Genomic DNA, 17060 nt, shown 5'->3' with positions numbered 1-17060 from the left:
CTCCTGGGAGCAGAGCCTGAATCCCGAGCTGCAGCAGGGATACCGCATCTTGCGCGAGTTTCTCATGGAGAAGTACCGATCGCTGACAGCACCGTTCTTGAAGCCCTTCGCGGATCAGGCATCCATCAGGGAAGAAGGAGCTGGCTCCCTCTCGGGTCGTAACAGCAGTCACTCCTTTCAGCAGTCGCCAGCTGGAATGTGGCTGTTGAAGATGGGAGAGAAATTTACCAGTGGGCAGTACACAGGAATAGCAGATTTCGTGGGTGACTTCCGGCTAATGCTGGAGACATGTTACCGGCTGCATGGTGTAGATCACTGGCTCTCCAAACAGGCCCAGAAGCTGGAGATGATGCTGGAACAGAAACTAGCGCTCCTGTCCCGGTAGGTGTAGAAAACTCTATAGGGGCCCTGCCAGTTGCTGTTTGCTTAAATTAGAACAGGAGGGTGGCTTTCTTCATCTAAAAAATACCATTTGAATGTTTTTTCTAACAACCCACAATAAAACACATTTGAGTGTTTCCCATTTGAATAGTTCCCATTCAAGTCCTTGAGCTCTCAATACTTCTATGAAGAGAACATTTCCTACTGGGAACTATCAAATGTTCAAAATGCTTTGGAGATTCCAAACTCAAAAATACCAAAATGCAACATAGGGTACAGCATTTCCTGGCTAAGATTTTCCTTCTGAAAGAAGGCTTTTATGAACATGGAGGCACAGTTGTTTAGACAAGATGTCAGATACTCCTTTCTTTATTTTATGCTGTCAAAAGCAAGTGAAACTACTCAAACTCTGTATAAACAATTGCTCTTTAAAATTGTGGCTTTTACAGTCTGTGAAATTTTTACTGTCTTTAAGGAGGAATAAAATCTTCAGCCAAAGTACCTGCTTTGAAATGGGTCATTTAATGTCAGAATATTTTTTCATAATTATAAAATGAAAGATAATGCTTGGCATATTATAGTCTTGACTGGCAAAATGGAAATTGTGCTATGTTTAAATAGAAGTCCGTGGCAGGAACTTGTTTGTCAGCCAAAGCAGCTGAAGCATAGAAAGCTGTACAGTAGAAATCTCAGCTTAAATCACAAGTGAAATACATGCTTTCTTATAAGTCTGACATAGGCTTGGCTTCATATTCAGAAAACCATGGCGGCTTCTTACAGTGAAAGGTCCATCAGTCTTCTGAGTGGCATAGTATTTTTCATGTAAAAACCAAGAGGATTTTTTGGCAAAGGGTGAAGGTGAAGAGGGAACAGTACTAGGAAATGCGTAAAGCTGTGCATGTCTGTCAAACTTAAACTTGCTAGTGACACAGAGCAGTAGCTGCCAGCTGGTAAGAAGAACCTTGCTTGTATAGTAGGAACACTTGAGGAATGTGGTGCCAAACTCAAATGAATAAGCCAGAGTTAATGTACTCTGTGTTGGTGTAGCAATGCTGTATTTGAAACTGGTTTTGTGTTACAGCAGTTTTGAGACAGTTCAGGAGTAGAAGGGAAGGAGCTGAGCCTAATGGGGCATGACTGTTGCTAGTTTGCTTGAGTAAAACTTGATTTACAAAAAAAAAAAAAAATCAAAATTTCTGGCTTAAAAGAGTTACTGCTGGCAAATAAATAGGTAACTGAATGCAGCTTGGAAGATTTGTGCCAAGTTAATTTCTGTATGTCATGTGACTGCAACATCTTAACTGTATTGAATTGAAGGGCATTTTGTTGAAGGCTCTTTGTTGAATTATATGACTATTCATTGGATGTGGTAAGACCTAAGAAAGCTCAATGCCTTTTTATTAGAAACTCCATAAGAAAGTCAAGTCAGTTTATGTACTGTGTCATCAAATAGCAATATATGTATTTACTAAAAAAAATTAATTGCTGTTGTGATTCTTTCACAAGTGCACAGTCTTTGTTCAAATAAATATTAAGAAATATTAAACTAGCTAAAAATAATCCTACCTTAGTATATAATTAATTTTGAAAGATTGTAAAGATTTTTTCAATTTATCTGTGTACCTAGCTTGGTAAAAGTTTCTAAGAACTGTATTCAGAACGGATTATGGAATCTAGAAGTCTCAAAGTTCTTTCACAATTTTTGCTCAGACAGATTTGTTTTAAGTATTTGTTGTGGTTTGGGCTGGGTTGACCATTCAGGGGGAATGACAGATACTCTCCCCTACCTTTCCGAAGAGAGGCAGGAGAGAGAGAGAGAGAGACTTATGAGTTTAGAAGGAACTAAACTACTTTAATGAAAATATTAATAATAAAATAAGAAAGGGAATAATGAAATATCTACAAAACCGTATCAAGCTCCCAGGATGACAGTCATGTCACTGACTGGCACTGGGGAAGTCCCAGACTGGACTCATTGACGGACAGGAACTGGATTGCAGATCTGGATGGAGGATTGGGCTCAAAGGCAGATGAACAGACAGAGTCCTTCTCGGACTCTGGCCATTGAAGAAAGAAGCTGACCCTTTGATCCCTCAGTTTTTATACTGAGCATGAGGCAGATGGGACAGAATCCCGTGTTGGTCAGTTTGGGTCACCTGTCCTGTCGGCTCCTCACCGCAGGTGTGACCCCTCTACACTTTTCTGCTTCCGACCCTCCAAAGGGGCAAATACCCAAGTTTACCAAATACTCCTTGGGTGTTACAGCAATAAGTGTAAGCAGGAGCCTCTCTGCATACCATGCCTGGGCATCAGCTATAAACATAGGTGTTACCACTCTGAAAGTGAGCAGTTTCTGCACAATGTGCTGTTAATTTAGTAGTTAGAAGAGGCTTAGCTAAAAAGTGAAGTTACTGAACAGAAAATTGGTTCTGTTTTACCTCATATCTGGACAGTATTTAACAGGACTAATTTAATTAGTAAAATGAAACTCAAGAACTACTTCTTGGAATAATCATTCTTTCTTCATTACAGAGCAGTATTTAGCTCAATGATCCCCATCAGGTGACTCAAAGTAAGTGATCAATGTTGGTTGTATGATTCATAGGTATTACAAACCACAGAAAATTACGTTAGAATGGAGGTTGGATTTTTCCCTCTCCCCTCAAATGTTTTCAGAGGCTGTGTGATAGAGTGTTACTTCTCATACCAGTTTTGCTGGAGTACTTTGAAACAGTGTAAGATGAAATGTAACTTTACAAGCAAATTTGTAGTTTTTTGCTTTTCATCTTTTTTATTAATTTTTTACAAAACTGAACTGTTTAATGCACACACACCCCCTAACCCAAACCAACAAGTGCAGGGTTTTTTTTTCCCCACAGTATTTTTAAGTGTCTTCTAAAAATTATATTTTCTTATCTCAGGTGTTATGGAAGTATTTTCTTTCCAAATATTTATGGATTAGTATAGGAAGTTCAATCTCCAAATAATATTTGGTTACTTGGGATAAATATCCACCATTTTTAACAGATGTGAAAACGCAGCTCATGTTAGCGTGTTGGTTTTAAGTTTAAAATTTCGTAAAGGAACTTTCAAAGTGTAAAAAATGTCAGGTGAAAAGTAACTGCTTTTTTTTCTGAGTAAACGTGCTTGATCTATGGTTGGTAGGGTAGGCATTGAAGTGCTGTTGGTAAGGGAAATTGTAATTGTGAATTGGCTTGCTTTTTTCTTATAGGCATTTAAGAGAGAAAACATCAATAGCTGTAACATCTAGAGGATGCTATGGGCTGGAAGATGAGAAAGGAACAGCATGCATTTCAACAAGACGTCGTTCCATACCTCGCAATTTAGTAGGCTTGTCAACAGGCATGTTTGAGTCTGTGATGGTTCAGGTTCTAAGACAAGAAGAACAGCTGAGAGCAAAAGAGGAAAAGAGGTAAGAAGAAAAACTGTTTTGTTTTGATTTTAAGTAATTCCTAATTCTCTACAGGGGCTAGCTCCTTAAGGCTTTTTTAGGTAAATAACTGTTGTGGTGCTCTTTGTCTTAAGTTCATGAATGAACCTAAGACTTCAATACAGTGCATCCACAAAGTAAGAAATTAGTTTCTGATTTACCACCTTGTTGAAAAATTGATACGGTCATATAAGCCTTAAAATAAATTAAGGCTGCTGTTATTTCAGGATTGTGAAACTTTTAATGGTAACTGAAAGCATCCACAGCAATTTCCTGTTAGCTCAGTCGTGGTTTATTATACCTTGAACTGTTTTCCATGCAACAATTAGATTAAAAACTACTGTAGTGCTTAACTACAGTCTAATTCTGTGATCTTATCACTGCTCCCTCACTGATAGCCAGAAGCAAATTACCTCTGCCAGTGCCACTCCTGTTATCTCACTGATGTGGCATTTCAGCTTGTCAGTTAGGTAGCAAATTTAGAATGTATGTGTAATTAACTCTGTGGGGTTTTGTGGTTTTCATAAATTTAAGAGGTATATAATTCCAGGCAGTGTTTAATGTTGATTGTGATATGTTTCACTTTGAGGAAAATGCAGCTTATAAGCTTGTTTACTTTAGTAGTAACTGTCTTGGTCTGCTGGCAGGTGTACGTTTTCACTACTGAATTTAGCTTTCACTCACTCTTAGTTTTTTCTAATAAAAATGAAGTTTGCTGAACTGAAATTGCATTTATACCTGTTTAAAGCTTATACAAAATCTGCAAGAAAAATGCAAGTTAAAATATGTGATTCTGAACAACAATGCACATCTTTATCAGGCCACAAGATGCTAATGGAGAATTCCTATTTATTTTAATTTATCCGAGTAGAATTCATGGTATAAACTGTATTCTTAGAACTAAAGCGCTACTTTAGTGGATACAGGTTATTTTAATGATTATTATTATTATTGATTGTCTCACTTGGTCTTTCATCATAGTTGTAAAAGAATGAGTGTCCAAATCTGTTGCTGTAATAAAGGGTATTCTGTGCCAGAGTATAATTATGAATGACTGTGATGGTCAACTGAAATAGGCAGGTAAACCATTTAGGATTTTAATTTCTACTGTACTGAAATTTGCCTTCCTCCTAGTCTTGCTCTGCTACTGCTTTTCCCCATAAAATTGTGTGTAGTGTGGTAGTATAACTTGCTGGCAAATCAGTTATGTTTGGATAGGCAGCACCTGCTGTTCACCCAACTTGCAGATGAGTTATCAAGAACATTAAAAAGTGCTCACTTTTAGGCCATCCAACGAAGCACTCAGCATACATATACTTTTTAGCTAGTAATTGTCTTAATTTAGACTGTTTAGCTGCCTCACTAGGAGTTACATACTTCCAGCCCCAGATAAGTAAGGCTGCAAATGCAAGTGCCTGTCTACAAAACTTAGCCTAATACTTACAGAAATAGCTTGTGGAAGTACAAGTTAATATCTAATCCTTTGCTTTAGGTATTTAAATAGTCTTGTAAGGCACAGGCATCTTATAATGAGTAGAAAGAGCTGCAGTAAACAAAAACTTTAAAATACTTTTAGGGTTTTTTCCCAAAATCCTTGACATTGATTTTACAAGCTTGTTTTCAACTGCATATTTTGGAAGAATATCCTGAAGTGTGGTTTTTATCTTCTATTCTGTAGTAAACGTCATGGAAATGCTATTCGAAATCCTTTTTTTATTTTTGTTACATAGGTATCCTTTGTAGAGAGTTCTCTTTCTTGTAGTTTAACTATTTCTTGCACAATCTATTTAATTTTTTTCTTTATCTAATGTTTTATAACCTCCCCCAAGTGATAGGTTCATTATGGTAGACTCCACACATGAAAAATAAGATGTCTTTGCAAAGCTGATTTCACTATTTTGCAGCTAATAGCTTCTGTACAGCAGCGAAAGCACTTTCACCCCCGCCCCCGCCAAGCATATCTATGACAACATCTGATTTACTTTTCTTGTCAGTTTTTGCTTTTGTTCAATTGTTCTAATTATCAGAATTTTGAATATGTTCTTTGGATTATTAGTTACATTTCCATGAGATTCTACTTGGCTGCTTGGTTACATGCTGGTTAAGTAACATACGAATATACATACTAACTTACATATTAGTTAACAATAAATAATTGTCGAATTATTATATAATTGAAAATGCTTGCCTATATAGAGGCATTCCGATACCAAAACTCAGAGGTAGCCTCCTGAAATTTTTAAAACCACCAGTGAATGAAGGGTAATTAACTGGTTGATTTCAATGGGAATTAAGTGTATGCCTTTGGTTTGTTGAAAATTATGCTAGGGAGCTCCATGTCTCTACCATCTCTGAAAACGTGACCCTGGGATAAATTTCAGATATGTTCGTTAAAGCATTTTAAGAATTTGATTCTGGTTGCAAGTTAGTAATTTAAATTAGCAAATTGTGGAAAGAGGTATGCTTATACAGTCAATTTTGCCTTTTATGAGGACATTGTAAGCATGGAATGAACTGGGTCCTATGGAAAAATGTAGAGTATGTCATAATATGATGTAAGACATTACAGATACAGAATTAAGGTCGCATGGGCATCTCCAAATTTAATTTCTTCTGACTATTAAATCTTGACTTAATTTAGAATAATGCATAATATTGCTATTTTGTATGTAGCTTTCTAGTTTATTTTATTAAAGAAAGTTTATAGAAACAAGTTGCTGTAGAATTAAAACAGTTCTCTGTACCTTCTCCTCAGAGTTCCAAAGCCTTACCTCTGAAAAATTACTCAACACCTAACTGAGTTAGAAGTGGTAACTGGGCAGAGGGGAGAGTACAGTTCAGTCTTTGCCACCTCTTCCTTCCAAGTGAAGTCTCTAGTTCCAAGTGAGAAGGAATTAACTGGTGAGATGTGTATGCTGTCTTAAGGAAGAAAATTATGAGAAAAGTGGGGAGTACATCTGGACTCTGGTTTAGGTAGTACCTCTATTTGGGGAGCATGTCTGCTGAGTTTTAAGGTCAGGTGCCATGGTTTTACCCACTCAAGAGCTGCAAAACTGCTATAGACATGTTCTAGGAATATGTTTGTCCTTTGTTAGTTTGGAAAAGTCAGCTTGACCTTAGAACAGTTTTGTGTTACTATTGTAAACACAATACCTGTCTGCAAACCATGTTCTGATAAATGTAAATAAAAGTATGAAGCAACCATTTTTTTTACAATTGCTGTCAGCATAAAGGCCAAATATGCTTGTCCAGAGAATTTCTCAGTGTAAGGATATTTGTCCCGCGAAATATCAAATGTTTTTCTCTCTCTCTCCCCCTCCTCCACTTATACTCGCTTGCCTCACCTCCTCTCCCCTCTTCATCCCCCTCATCCCTCTCAAAAAAACACCCCAGGCAAAAACTATGCTGCCCAATAGATGGGCAGCTAGTAGGAAGACCTCAAAAGTGAAGATATGAAAGTGTGCTATTATTTACATTTTCTCTTGAATGTCTACTGAGAATGGAATGACTACAGATATCGTGATGAAATGATTTTTTTAAAAAAGGGAAAGTTTTTGCAAGTGAAACAATGTATGTTTTTCTTTTTTAAAATATCTTTAAAATAGTATAATGATTGTCATTTTATGAAGTTCGAGACAAAGGTGAATCTGGGGTATTGCATTTATTTTGAGAATTCTACCTTAATTTAGATTATTAATTGATGATAAGTTGAAACTGCTTGCAAAGACAATATTTTTAGATCATCTATAGTCTGTGTTTTTATTAAACAATACCAAAATGTGATAGTTTCTACAAATGTTCTATCTTACTGTCTGTCTATTCATATTTAAGCTTATTTCCATACTCTTTGAATAGAGTTCATGCCTTTGGAGGCAGCAGGTCATTTGGAAGTATGTTTTACAGTTAGGAGGGAGGAGGGAGTGGGATGCAGAAGTGCTTTGAAATTTATTTTTGAGAACACTTTTTACTTACTATTGTTTCTTCCTCTGCCTCACTTGTAAGTTATTTATTTTTATTTATTTTACTTATTTTTATTTATTATATTAATGCAATATTAATGCATGGAAATAGAACAAAAGTCAGAATAAAAAAATGCTCTTTTTACCTATGCAAGTAGTATCGCTGAATTTACTGGTTTGTTCACCTAGAATGGCAAATGGGGTTTTGTTGTTAGACCACATGCATTACGTGTTTAAATTAGTGCTGCAAAGTGGGGTTTTGTCTTTAGATCACATCCATTATATGGTTAAATTTATGTTGCACTGGGAGAGTGAAGTTGAGAATTTACTGACCTGTTTGTTTTTACATTTTAATTTTATGTTTTACATGAATCTGTCTTTCTGCATTTGATAGGTGTATAAATAACAAGGATGCATGTATGTGGTATTAAAAATTTCTGCTCAAATTATGGTAACAAGTCACTTGAAATTTAATTTAATTGTATAGGACAAAGCATTCAGTGGAATTTTACTGTACTATATGTCATTTTGCATACACAAAAGATGCAAATTTTAAGTTTGTGGTCATGGCATATTTCTCCTGCATTGATACTAAAATGTGGGCTAAGCTAGGTTTGTCGCATTTTTTACATTATTGAGATATCTAGTTAATACTTAATGCTTCAAATACATGTTCTTCATGCTAGAAGCCACTGTTAGCTTCACGTTGTCAAAAGAAAGATTTTAATATACCATTACTCTGAATTTGGAAAGCATTGATGTTTTGGGTGGATACATGGCATTTATTTGCTACTTCTGTATGAAGAAATATAACTGGAGGTTAGCAATCTGGAAATAAGGAGATGTAAATTCCAGTAACAGGTCACATTAGTAATATATGCAGGTGATTGTTTTTAGCAGTGGTCAGTGATAGAAGCTTCAGGGAAAAAGATAAGCTTTAGATGAGCTCTAGAAAAATTTTCCTGTAAGTACAGCTGTATCCTAACCCTGTCTTTTGGAATCTGGTCATGCCTTGAGGCAAAAATGTTATTTACCATTACAACACTAAAAAAAATCCCTTCTGTTACTAGTAACCCTTGATATTCTTGTGATTCATGCAGATGTCCTCTTTTGGAACTAAATTAACATATCCTGTGTTCTAGCAAGTTAGATGGTAAGCTACGCATGATTGATTATCTGAAGCGGAAGCATTTCTTCCTCTTAAACTTGCCTTTAAATTTCATGATGAATTTACAAATAAAAGTTCATAGAAGTTCCCAGTCTACCATATTAGTTTTGTATATTGCTGTCATGTTTCCTCTTGGTAGTGTTTTGTGTAGAGTCCCAGATTTTTCAGAAGTTTTTACGGGGCTCTGATTACTGATAATCTCTTTCTTTGAATACCCACTGTTTCTGCTCTATCCTTTTTTTAGATAGGGGGACCAGAACTGAATACAGTTTTTCAGGTGAGGGCAAACCATTTATTAATGTAATGACATTTTATTTCTGGTGTTATTTTCCATCACATTCTTCATGCATCCTGATATTTGTTTCCTTTTGACCACCATTGCAAACCAACTAGTAACATGCCTATGGGTGGGAGGGAAAATGGCTTTTGTATGTGAATAAAGCACATAACAGTTAGGCATGTGTACTTGTGTACTGAGGAACGGAGTTACAAGGTAGGTGACACAAGGCACAGGGCAACTGTTTGAAAGCAAGACTTATCTGGAATTTGTTTTCAGAGATTTTTATATGGCTAGTTTGTTGGAAGTACTTAATCCTGCCAAAAAGAGATTGGGGAAGGGAATACAGTTTTTTAAAAAACTATTGATATCTGCCAGGTTTTTTTCTTACCTTTTGCCGCTTTTTAAACTCGTGGTGATAGAAAGAAAACACTATAATTTCCCATTTTAGCGCAGTGTAACCCAAAGTGTAACCCAAAGTAAGACAAACTGAAGTAAAACTTTATGTATTGTGTTCTTTATTACTTCTAGATGAGTATGTTTGTCATGCTGTAGCTCTGCTTTTTTTCTCCTATGTTTCTTTTTGTTCATCTGATATCTGAATTTTCGTGAACTTTCTTTTAATAGGCTGAGAGAGCAAGAAAGAAAAGAAGCAGAAGAAGCTAGTCAGAAAGAAATAGAAGAATGGGAAAAGTCACTTTTAGCTCAAGCAGCACCTACAAGGATGGAGACAATGTGGGAGATTCCAGCTATTGGTCATTTTCTTTGTTTAGCACAACAGATCTTAAATTTACCTGAAATAGTATTCTATGAATTGGAACGTTGTCTTCTGATGCCTCAGTGTAATGCTTTTTTGTCTAAAATAATGACTTCTTTGTTAAGTCCTCCTCATCGCAGATCTACATTACATCGCAGGCCTACACTTTCTTACAGGACTTGGGAAGCAGCACTCAGACAGAAAGTACAACACTGGTATACTGTTGTAGGGCAGAATGACAATCCTAACAGTTCTGCAGAAAAACTTGGATTGTGTCCCCAGTTTTTCAAAGTCCTGGGTGAAGTTAATCCCTTGGAGGAAAAACCATTTCATGAGCTCCCATTCTACCAAAAAGTGTGGCTGCTAAAAGGCCTCTGTGATTTTGTGTATGAAACACAAAAGGATGTTCAAGATGCAGTGCTAGGTCAGCCTATCCACGAATGCAGAGAAGTAATTCTTGGTTATGACTACTTGGAGAATGCATATGTTCATTTTCCACAGTTCTGTGGTGCAGATGTTCGGATTTACAAACAAAAACCTTTTCAGGCTCCTGAATTCCCATCTCCTCCCATCAAAGTTAAAAAAGTGTCACGTATTAAATTGGAGAAAGTGAAACGTGAACGTATAAGCAAAAGCAATGGGGAGGTCAGTTCTGGTGATAGAGAAGAGCTGCTACATCATTCCAAGACAGAAATAGAGAAAAGTATGGACTCCATTGTTACCTGTCCAGAAATAAAAACACATTTAGGTACCTTTAGAATCACTACAGAGGAGAAAAAAACTAACTGTGAAATCAAGATCTCAAGAGTCTGTGACATCAAAAAAACTGGTTGCTGCAAAGAGAACTTGAGAAATTTGGTTAGTTCAGGAGAGATTGTTGGTATGGGTGGTCACCCTAGTTCAGGAGAAATAAGGGCTGTGGAGAATGGACAAGGTTGTGCTGAAGTGGCCAAAGTAAAAGCTGAAATCAGTCCATTCAAGGAGAACACACTGAATGCTTGCCAAATGCATGTCAATGGCTCTCGTAATGACAACCAAGACATAAATTACCATGAATCTGCTAAAGAAACAGTGCTAGAGAACTCGTTGCGAAATCATAAGAAACTAAATAAGTTGCGGGCAAAAAAGAAGAAAAAGAAAAAAAAGAAGTTGAAGGATATTCTAAATGAAAATCTACAGAGAAAACTTGATGACTTGCAAAGAAAACGTGAGATTTATCTTCATCCATTCAAATCTTATAAATCTGAGATCCAGAACAAGTTGTTTATAATTAAAAAGAAAGCAAAACACAAGAAGCACAAGTCTGGTAAGTTGACATTTTTACCTTTTTTTTTTTTTTCAGTTGTTTTCTTGGTGGATTGGTCTACATTTTATTTTATGAAACATGATAGCCCCGTTACATTAGACATTTCTGATGTTAATTTTAGTGTGAAATTTTCCCATTTAATAACACAAGCATATAAAACAGGCTTATCTACTGATTAAACTGTGATTCATTTGCAGGATGTGTCTTTAGAGAACATACTTCATTGGGAGATTTTGTTTGTTACAAAAAATATTTAGGAGAAGGAATCTGACTGAATGGTTAGCATCAGAGAGTGTAGCTTGAAGTTGTTTTATGCTGTCTTATGTCATAGCGATTGCGGAAATATATCTTCTCTTTGTGATAACGTTAACTTATCCAAATTACAAAGAAGCACAGGGTAATTACATGAGATCATGAGTCTAAAATCATTCGTGCTGGAACTGTGCAGTCTTAGGTCACCAAACAGTACTGCATCGACTGCAGGCCTGACCACATTTCTGCTTAGTCCAACAATTGATACACAGAATTTATGCAGATAGCATTTTAATTACAGATGTGGGCAGCATCTAGTTAAGTGTTTCAGGTAGATGATAAATAATCCAGATTTTGGTTAACTCACTGGAAAATTTTGAAACAATTTTTAAACAGTAAGCTTACGAAGTCCTTAAGTCAGTTCAAATTGTCAGGTAGTTGTGGAATTTTGATGTCTTATGAAGCACCATAAAACTTGATCTGCTATCCTCTTGAGTCATACTAGATTTTAGCAGACTGCTTGAAACATTACATTTTTTGAACCAACAGGCTTATTTTCAGAACAGTGTATATTGACAGGTAAATGCTGGATTTCAGATGAAAAGCAGAGAGCCAAACCCAAAAATCTGTGTAACAAAACAGTCTTCTAAAGGGTAAGAGAATTCAGAGATCTGCTGTCAATACATTTTAGCTAGAGATTGAGTGGAATTTAAAGCTAAGAAAACAAGTAATGTTTAGATCCCAAATATTTTTGCAGAATACCCTAAGAACTGTCTTACCATATAACTCACAAACTCCTCCCTCAAAAAAAAATTTCAATGCCCACATCTAAACATAAATTTTAAGAGCTACAGTTGAAGTTCTTACATGTAGTATTCAGCAAAAGTAATGTATTTTGTATTCACTTTTGTGATTGTTAGCTCTCCAAATGTATTGCTGCTTTCATTCTTCTTAAAACCAAACAACAAAAAAATGAATAAAAACCCAAATTGCTAATCAGGGCTCTTTAATTTAGAGAAGCGTTGGAAAAAAAAATGGGGACCAAGTGTCCTTTATTATTCTGTGAAAGTTTTTAAAGTAAAGTTAACTTCTGTTAAAGTTTTTATCTTCATTGTAACCCTCATTTTACAACACATGCTTAAAAATCTACTTTCTGTAAATTAAGGACATAGAACACAAACCATGCTCATATAACAGCATGTGTTGTTTTTTAATAGATTATTGTTTTGAAAGTCAATCACTGTTAGCAAAACATTCTGGCAATATTTGAAAGTCATTTTTGGAGTTAATTGGTAGAGATGATGTTTACTGTAATAATTGCTTTCCTTATGTGTGGTGTAAAAATAACAAAAGTTAAAAAAAGCTGCCTGTTTGCCTCCATCTTGATACTTGATATACTTAATAGCATGTTAGCAGATATTTTTTTTTCAGTTACAAATTATGTTTTGTTTTTAAAGATGAAAAGACAAATTTTGAAGTGCTGTTAGAAGAACTGTAAATACTAGCATGTGAGTTTGAACTTTTTTTTTTTTTAAGAAATGCATCATGAACAACTATGGCAGAATGTTTGTATTTATAATAATATATTATTTAATATGATCTCAGTGAAAATCATCATATTTTCAATTTCTAATTTTTAGTCTGTAACATTAAAGAATTTTTGGTGTTCAGTAGATCCCAGACTAAACCCCGCACTGTTAGTGGAAACTGTAGTGCTTACTGTAATACGCTTAATCACACTACCTAAATACGGGCAGTTCTTTTGGTTTGAAGTTCCTATCTTTTAATTGACACAGTGGAAATTAAGCTCATTAGCAAAACTGGAATCAGGTGAGAACTTTCCTTCAGTCAGTTTCCGTTTTGTTTCTTGCATATGCTGCACGGATGCTAAAGTGAAAACAGAAATCCCTGGCTTTTCAGTATCCCTATTACCTTACACATATTGACCTGTGTAGCTATTCTGTGATCTCCATTTCTTGCAATAAGTTTGTTTTATTTTCTGAAGTGCTAAAAAAAGTTTGGCTTTTGTAATATCTTAATACCAAGGCTCATCTAATGCTGATCTGATACAGGATTATAATGGAGATTATTTATCCAATTATCCTTTCTGCTTTCTGCTGAGCTTTATTGGAATGTATTTTAGGACCCAAATATGTTTCAGAAGCTTATTATAAAACAAGCTAGTATTCCATAGCACTAAAAACATGGGACTTAACATAGTTGTTCTTTCAGTTTTAATTTGTGGTTTTACATGACTGAATATTAAATTCAGCAGTAGAATGCCATGTATCTCTGTTTTTCCAATTCCATATTGTGTCATAAGGAGCTTAACATTATCAGAAGTAATTTAATATAGAAAATAATTAGTGTATAGTTTTGTTAAGAATATGTATCAGTGATTGTAGACTAGTACAAGGTACCTTTAATCTTCTGAACTTAGGTTTTATTTATACATATTTTCATCATCAGAGAACACTGCAGGTCTAGTATTACTCCCTTTCATTGTCAGTTTTTGACAGGGACATGGATCAGTGCAAGTGGAAATCCAGAAGAGAGTAACAAAGTTTTCTGTCACACATGCTATTGGTGTTTGCAAGTTTTGCACACGGAGACATCGTGTGTGTCTATTCAATGAGAAATGATGGAAATTCCTCTTCTCCACTTTTACTGTTCCCACGTTTCTTAAATACTCAATCTGATAGTCTAAATTATGCTCAGATAGTGTGTTTGTTTCGTACAGGTGCAGGGCGTAAAACATTCTTTTCCATCTGCAGGTGGCAGACATTGTCCTGAGTATGATATGAATGGTCCTGTTTCTTTTGGCACTCTCATGTCCTTTATCTCTTAATATGTTGAGGCATTGCCCTTCTTATTCTGATACTTCTTTATTGCAAATTTTGACCTTACTGGAGAAAATTTTCCAAAAACATCGCAGTATTATGAGAAAGAGCTTTTCTTCCTGTGCTTGTTAAGTGTCCATTAGTCCTGTAGCTGTTAGGCTGAAATGGATAGGATTGGATTGAATTCATGCCAATGCCTTATTTTTTTGTAATGTTTCATAATGTTTAAGGTTAAGTAGTATTTCTTAAAGCTTTTCTGAAATTTTATCTTCTTTTTAAAGATACCCTTACAATGTAGAACAGAGAAAGAGATTTGGTAAAACTTGTTCTCAATTTACAAAAACACTTGATTTAAATCTGATTATAGCCATACTCACTCTTTAAAATGTGCTTTAAAAGTACAGGAGGTAGAAGAGAACATCAGGAATGTAACAGTGAGTACCTTCCCTTTTAACAAGGTGATTTTTTTTTCTGCTATTGGTTCTCTAAGGCATCAAAATATAACTTTGAGTCACAGTTCAGGTTTCTGTTGAGATGATTTTCACATTCCTGACTTGCTGTAGCAGTGGTACCCAAAATATGCTGTTCATTGATATAGACTGGTTGTCCAGGTTTTTTGAGACGAAAATTTTCCATAACTATTGTGAGCAAAACTTACTGGAGAAGACAGCCATGTTGTGAACATTGCCATAGTTATGAGGTTTTCTTAAAAGTTACGGAAGGCAAGACCACTGTATTGAATCTGTGTCTTTGAAACCAGGTGGTTTTTATTACTGTGGCTGTGTTCTGCATCAATATTATTGACAGAGTAGTACTGAATATAATGGAAGACAGAAGCAGAGTAGTTCTGTGAACAGCTTGCATGCTACACATTCTTTTTAAATGTTACTTTATTACTGGAGTTAGATAAATGAGGTTATGAATCCTTGAATTGGAGTGTGACAATAGTTATAGGCTTGTTGGATCTGGACTAAGACAGCTATGCCGAAATAAATTGTGGGGTACAACAAAGATTGCAGTGCAAGACAGTACAAAAGCATGAGAACTCTGTGATTGCGTGCTTGAAACAGGGATTGGATGAAATTCAGAACATCCATCTCAACATCCATTGAGAAAATAGGAGGGACCAGAAATAACTGCAATGCTTGAATGCTGCTTGAAATAACTGTGATGTGTGTGAAGCAGAGGTTTAAGAGTAAGTTGCATCTCTTTTAATCAAATTGGTATAGAAAACACCAATATAGCACACACCTTTAGAAGAACCTTGATGTAAATTCTATAGCCTATGCTTGTGCTCTGAAAGATTCATAGCAGTCCACCTGTTTAAAGTCTATTTCACAGTATATTTTATTTCTTTAGAGTACCATTACATTTTGTGTATGAAATCACAGATTGCTTGAATGTGAAAATTGAATTTAACAGCCTGGCAGCAGTTTTGTAGTCTCTTGCGTACTGTTCTCGGAAGTTTAATCTTCGCTTTTGTCTTCAGAGTTGTAGAAACTTTGTTGTAGTGTTGTCTAGCCTCTAGGTCTGGGACAGCCTGTTAACCATGTTGAAACCATCAAATGAGGTGTTCTTCCAAGTTGTAACAGTGTACTCCATGCATTAAGCTGCAGTGTCAGTATCTTCAGAAACTTGTACCATTGAAGTTTTATTTGGTTTACTGACATTGTTCTGTAAACCAACATTATTAATGCACTTGTTCAGACCTGCTTTGCTGTTTTGACTATATAAAAGCATATGCTGTGTCAGTGTGGAAGCTTCAAAAGTCTGTAGTAATGCTTCATTGTCCAGATTATTGCACGTTACACTTTCTAAAAGAGAACCTGTTGGGAGCAAGATAGAAGATCAGGAGAATAAAGAGAAAATAAGACGTGCACAGTAGTTGCCAAATTTTTGAAAGGCATGAAGTGTGTCTTACAGATTGTGAAAAGGAAAATTCAGGCCAGTTTTTCAATTTGAGAACAGTGGAGTTGCTGCTAAGATGTAATGAGAAAACAGGAATTCTTGCAGTTGGAGGGGACTAGCGACTTCATTTTATCATGGCAAATACTACTGAGTTAGTGTTTGATGTCAAAAATATCTTTTTCCCCATCGGGGGGAATGAAGCTCTGCTGCATATGCAGTAAAAATCACATTTGTATTAAAAATTGTTGTGAAAATCAATTTTTATTAAAAGTTGCTCTGTGTTGTCACTTTATAATTTGAAGCACACATTGACATTACTTTTGTTCTACAAGGAGGAGCCATGAGGACTCAAATATCATGGTTCATAATAAAAAGTTTTACTAAATCTGTAAAAAATGTTTCTGTTTTCAAGTCAAAATGGTTTATGTTATGATAACTTCAAAATGGGTTGTATTGTCTTTGCTGAGGTAATTAATAAATGTCAAGAGCATTTCTCTGGCTTAGTGTTTGTCTAGATTTCTATGCTTCTAAAATAGGACTAGAAGAGATCTGAAATAACACCTATTTATTTATTCCCCCTTCTTCACCCTCGGATCTCAAGACCAAATTGCGATGGCTTCTCTTTCAGTTGCATCTAATCTCCCTAGTGGGTTTTTTGGATGCTTATAATTAGTGTCCAGGCTGTAGTTTTTATGTCACCTTGTTAAATGCCTGCACATCTATTCAGTGATAACATCTGAACAATTTGTTTTGGCTTGAAA

At 35.6% G+C, this 17060-nt stretch overlaps 1 protein-coding gene across 1 annotated transcript in view; it reads left to right on the top strand.

Moving 5' to 3' along the window:
* The first annotated feature begins 8 nt into the window (after nucleotides 1–8).
* The window catches only part of KIAA2026 (KIAA2026 ortholog), a 47770-nt gene continuing 30718 nt past the window's right edge, over nucleotides 9–17060 (top strand). Inside the window, exons 1-3 of the mRNA XM_009890663.1 lie at nucleotides 9–381; nucleotides 3614–3814; nucleotides 9864–11299. Coding sequence (XP_009888965.1) covers nucleotides 65–381; nucleotides 3614–3814; nucleotides 9864–11299 — 1954 coding nt within the window. The 5' untranslated portion in view covers nucleotides 9–64. The remainder of the gene's footprint in view (nucleotides 382–3613; nucleotides 3815–9863; nucleotides 11300–17060) is intronic.

Source organism: Charadrius vociferus, unplaced genomic scaffold (genome assembly GCF_000708025.1).
Source record: "Charadrius vociferus isolate BGI_N301 unplaced genomic scaffold, ASM70802v2 scaffold188, whole genome shotgun sequence".
Taxonomy (NCBI): domain Eukaryota; kingdom Metazoa; phylum Chordata; class Aves; order Charadriiformes; family Charadriidae; genus Charadrius; species Charadrius vociferus.
The sequence above is the reverse complement of the archived record's forward strand: the minus strand, read 5'-3'. Positions and strand labels throughout refer to the sequence as shown.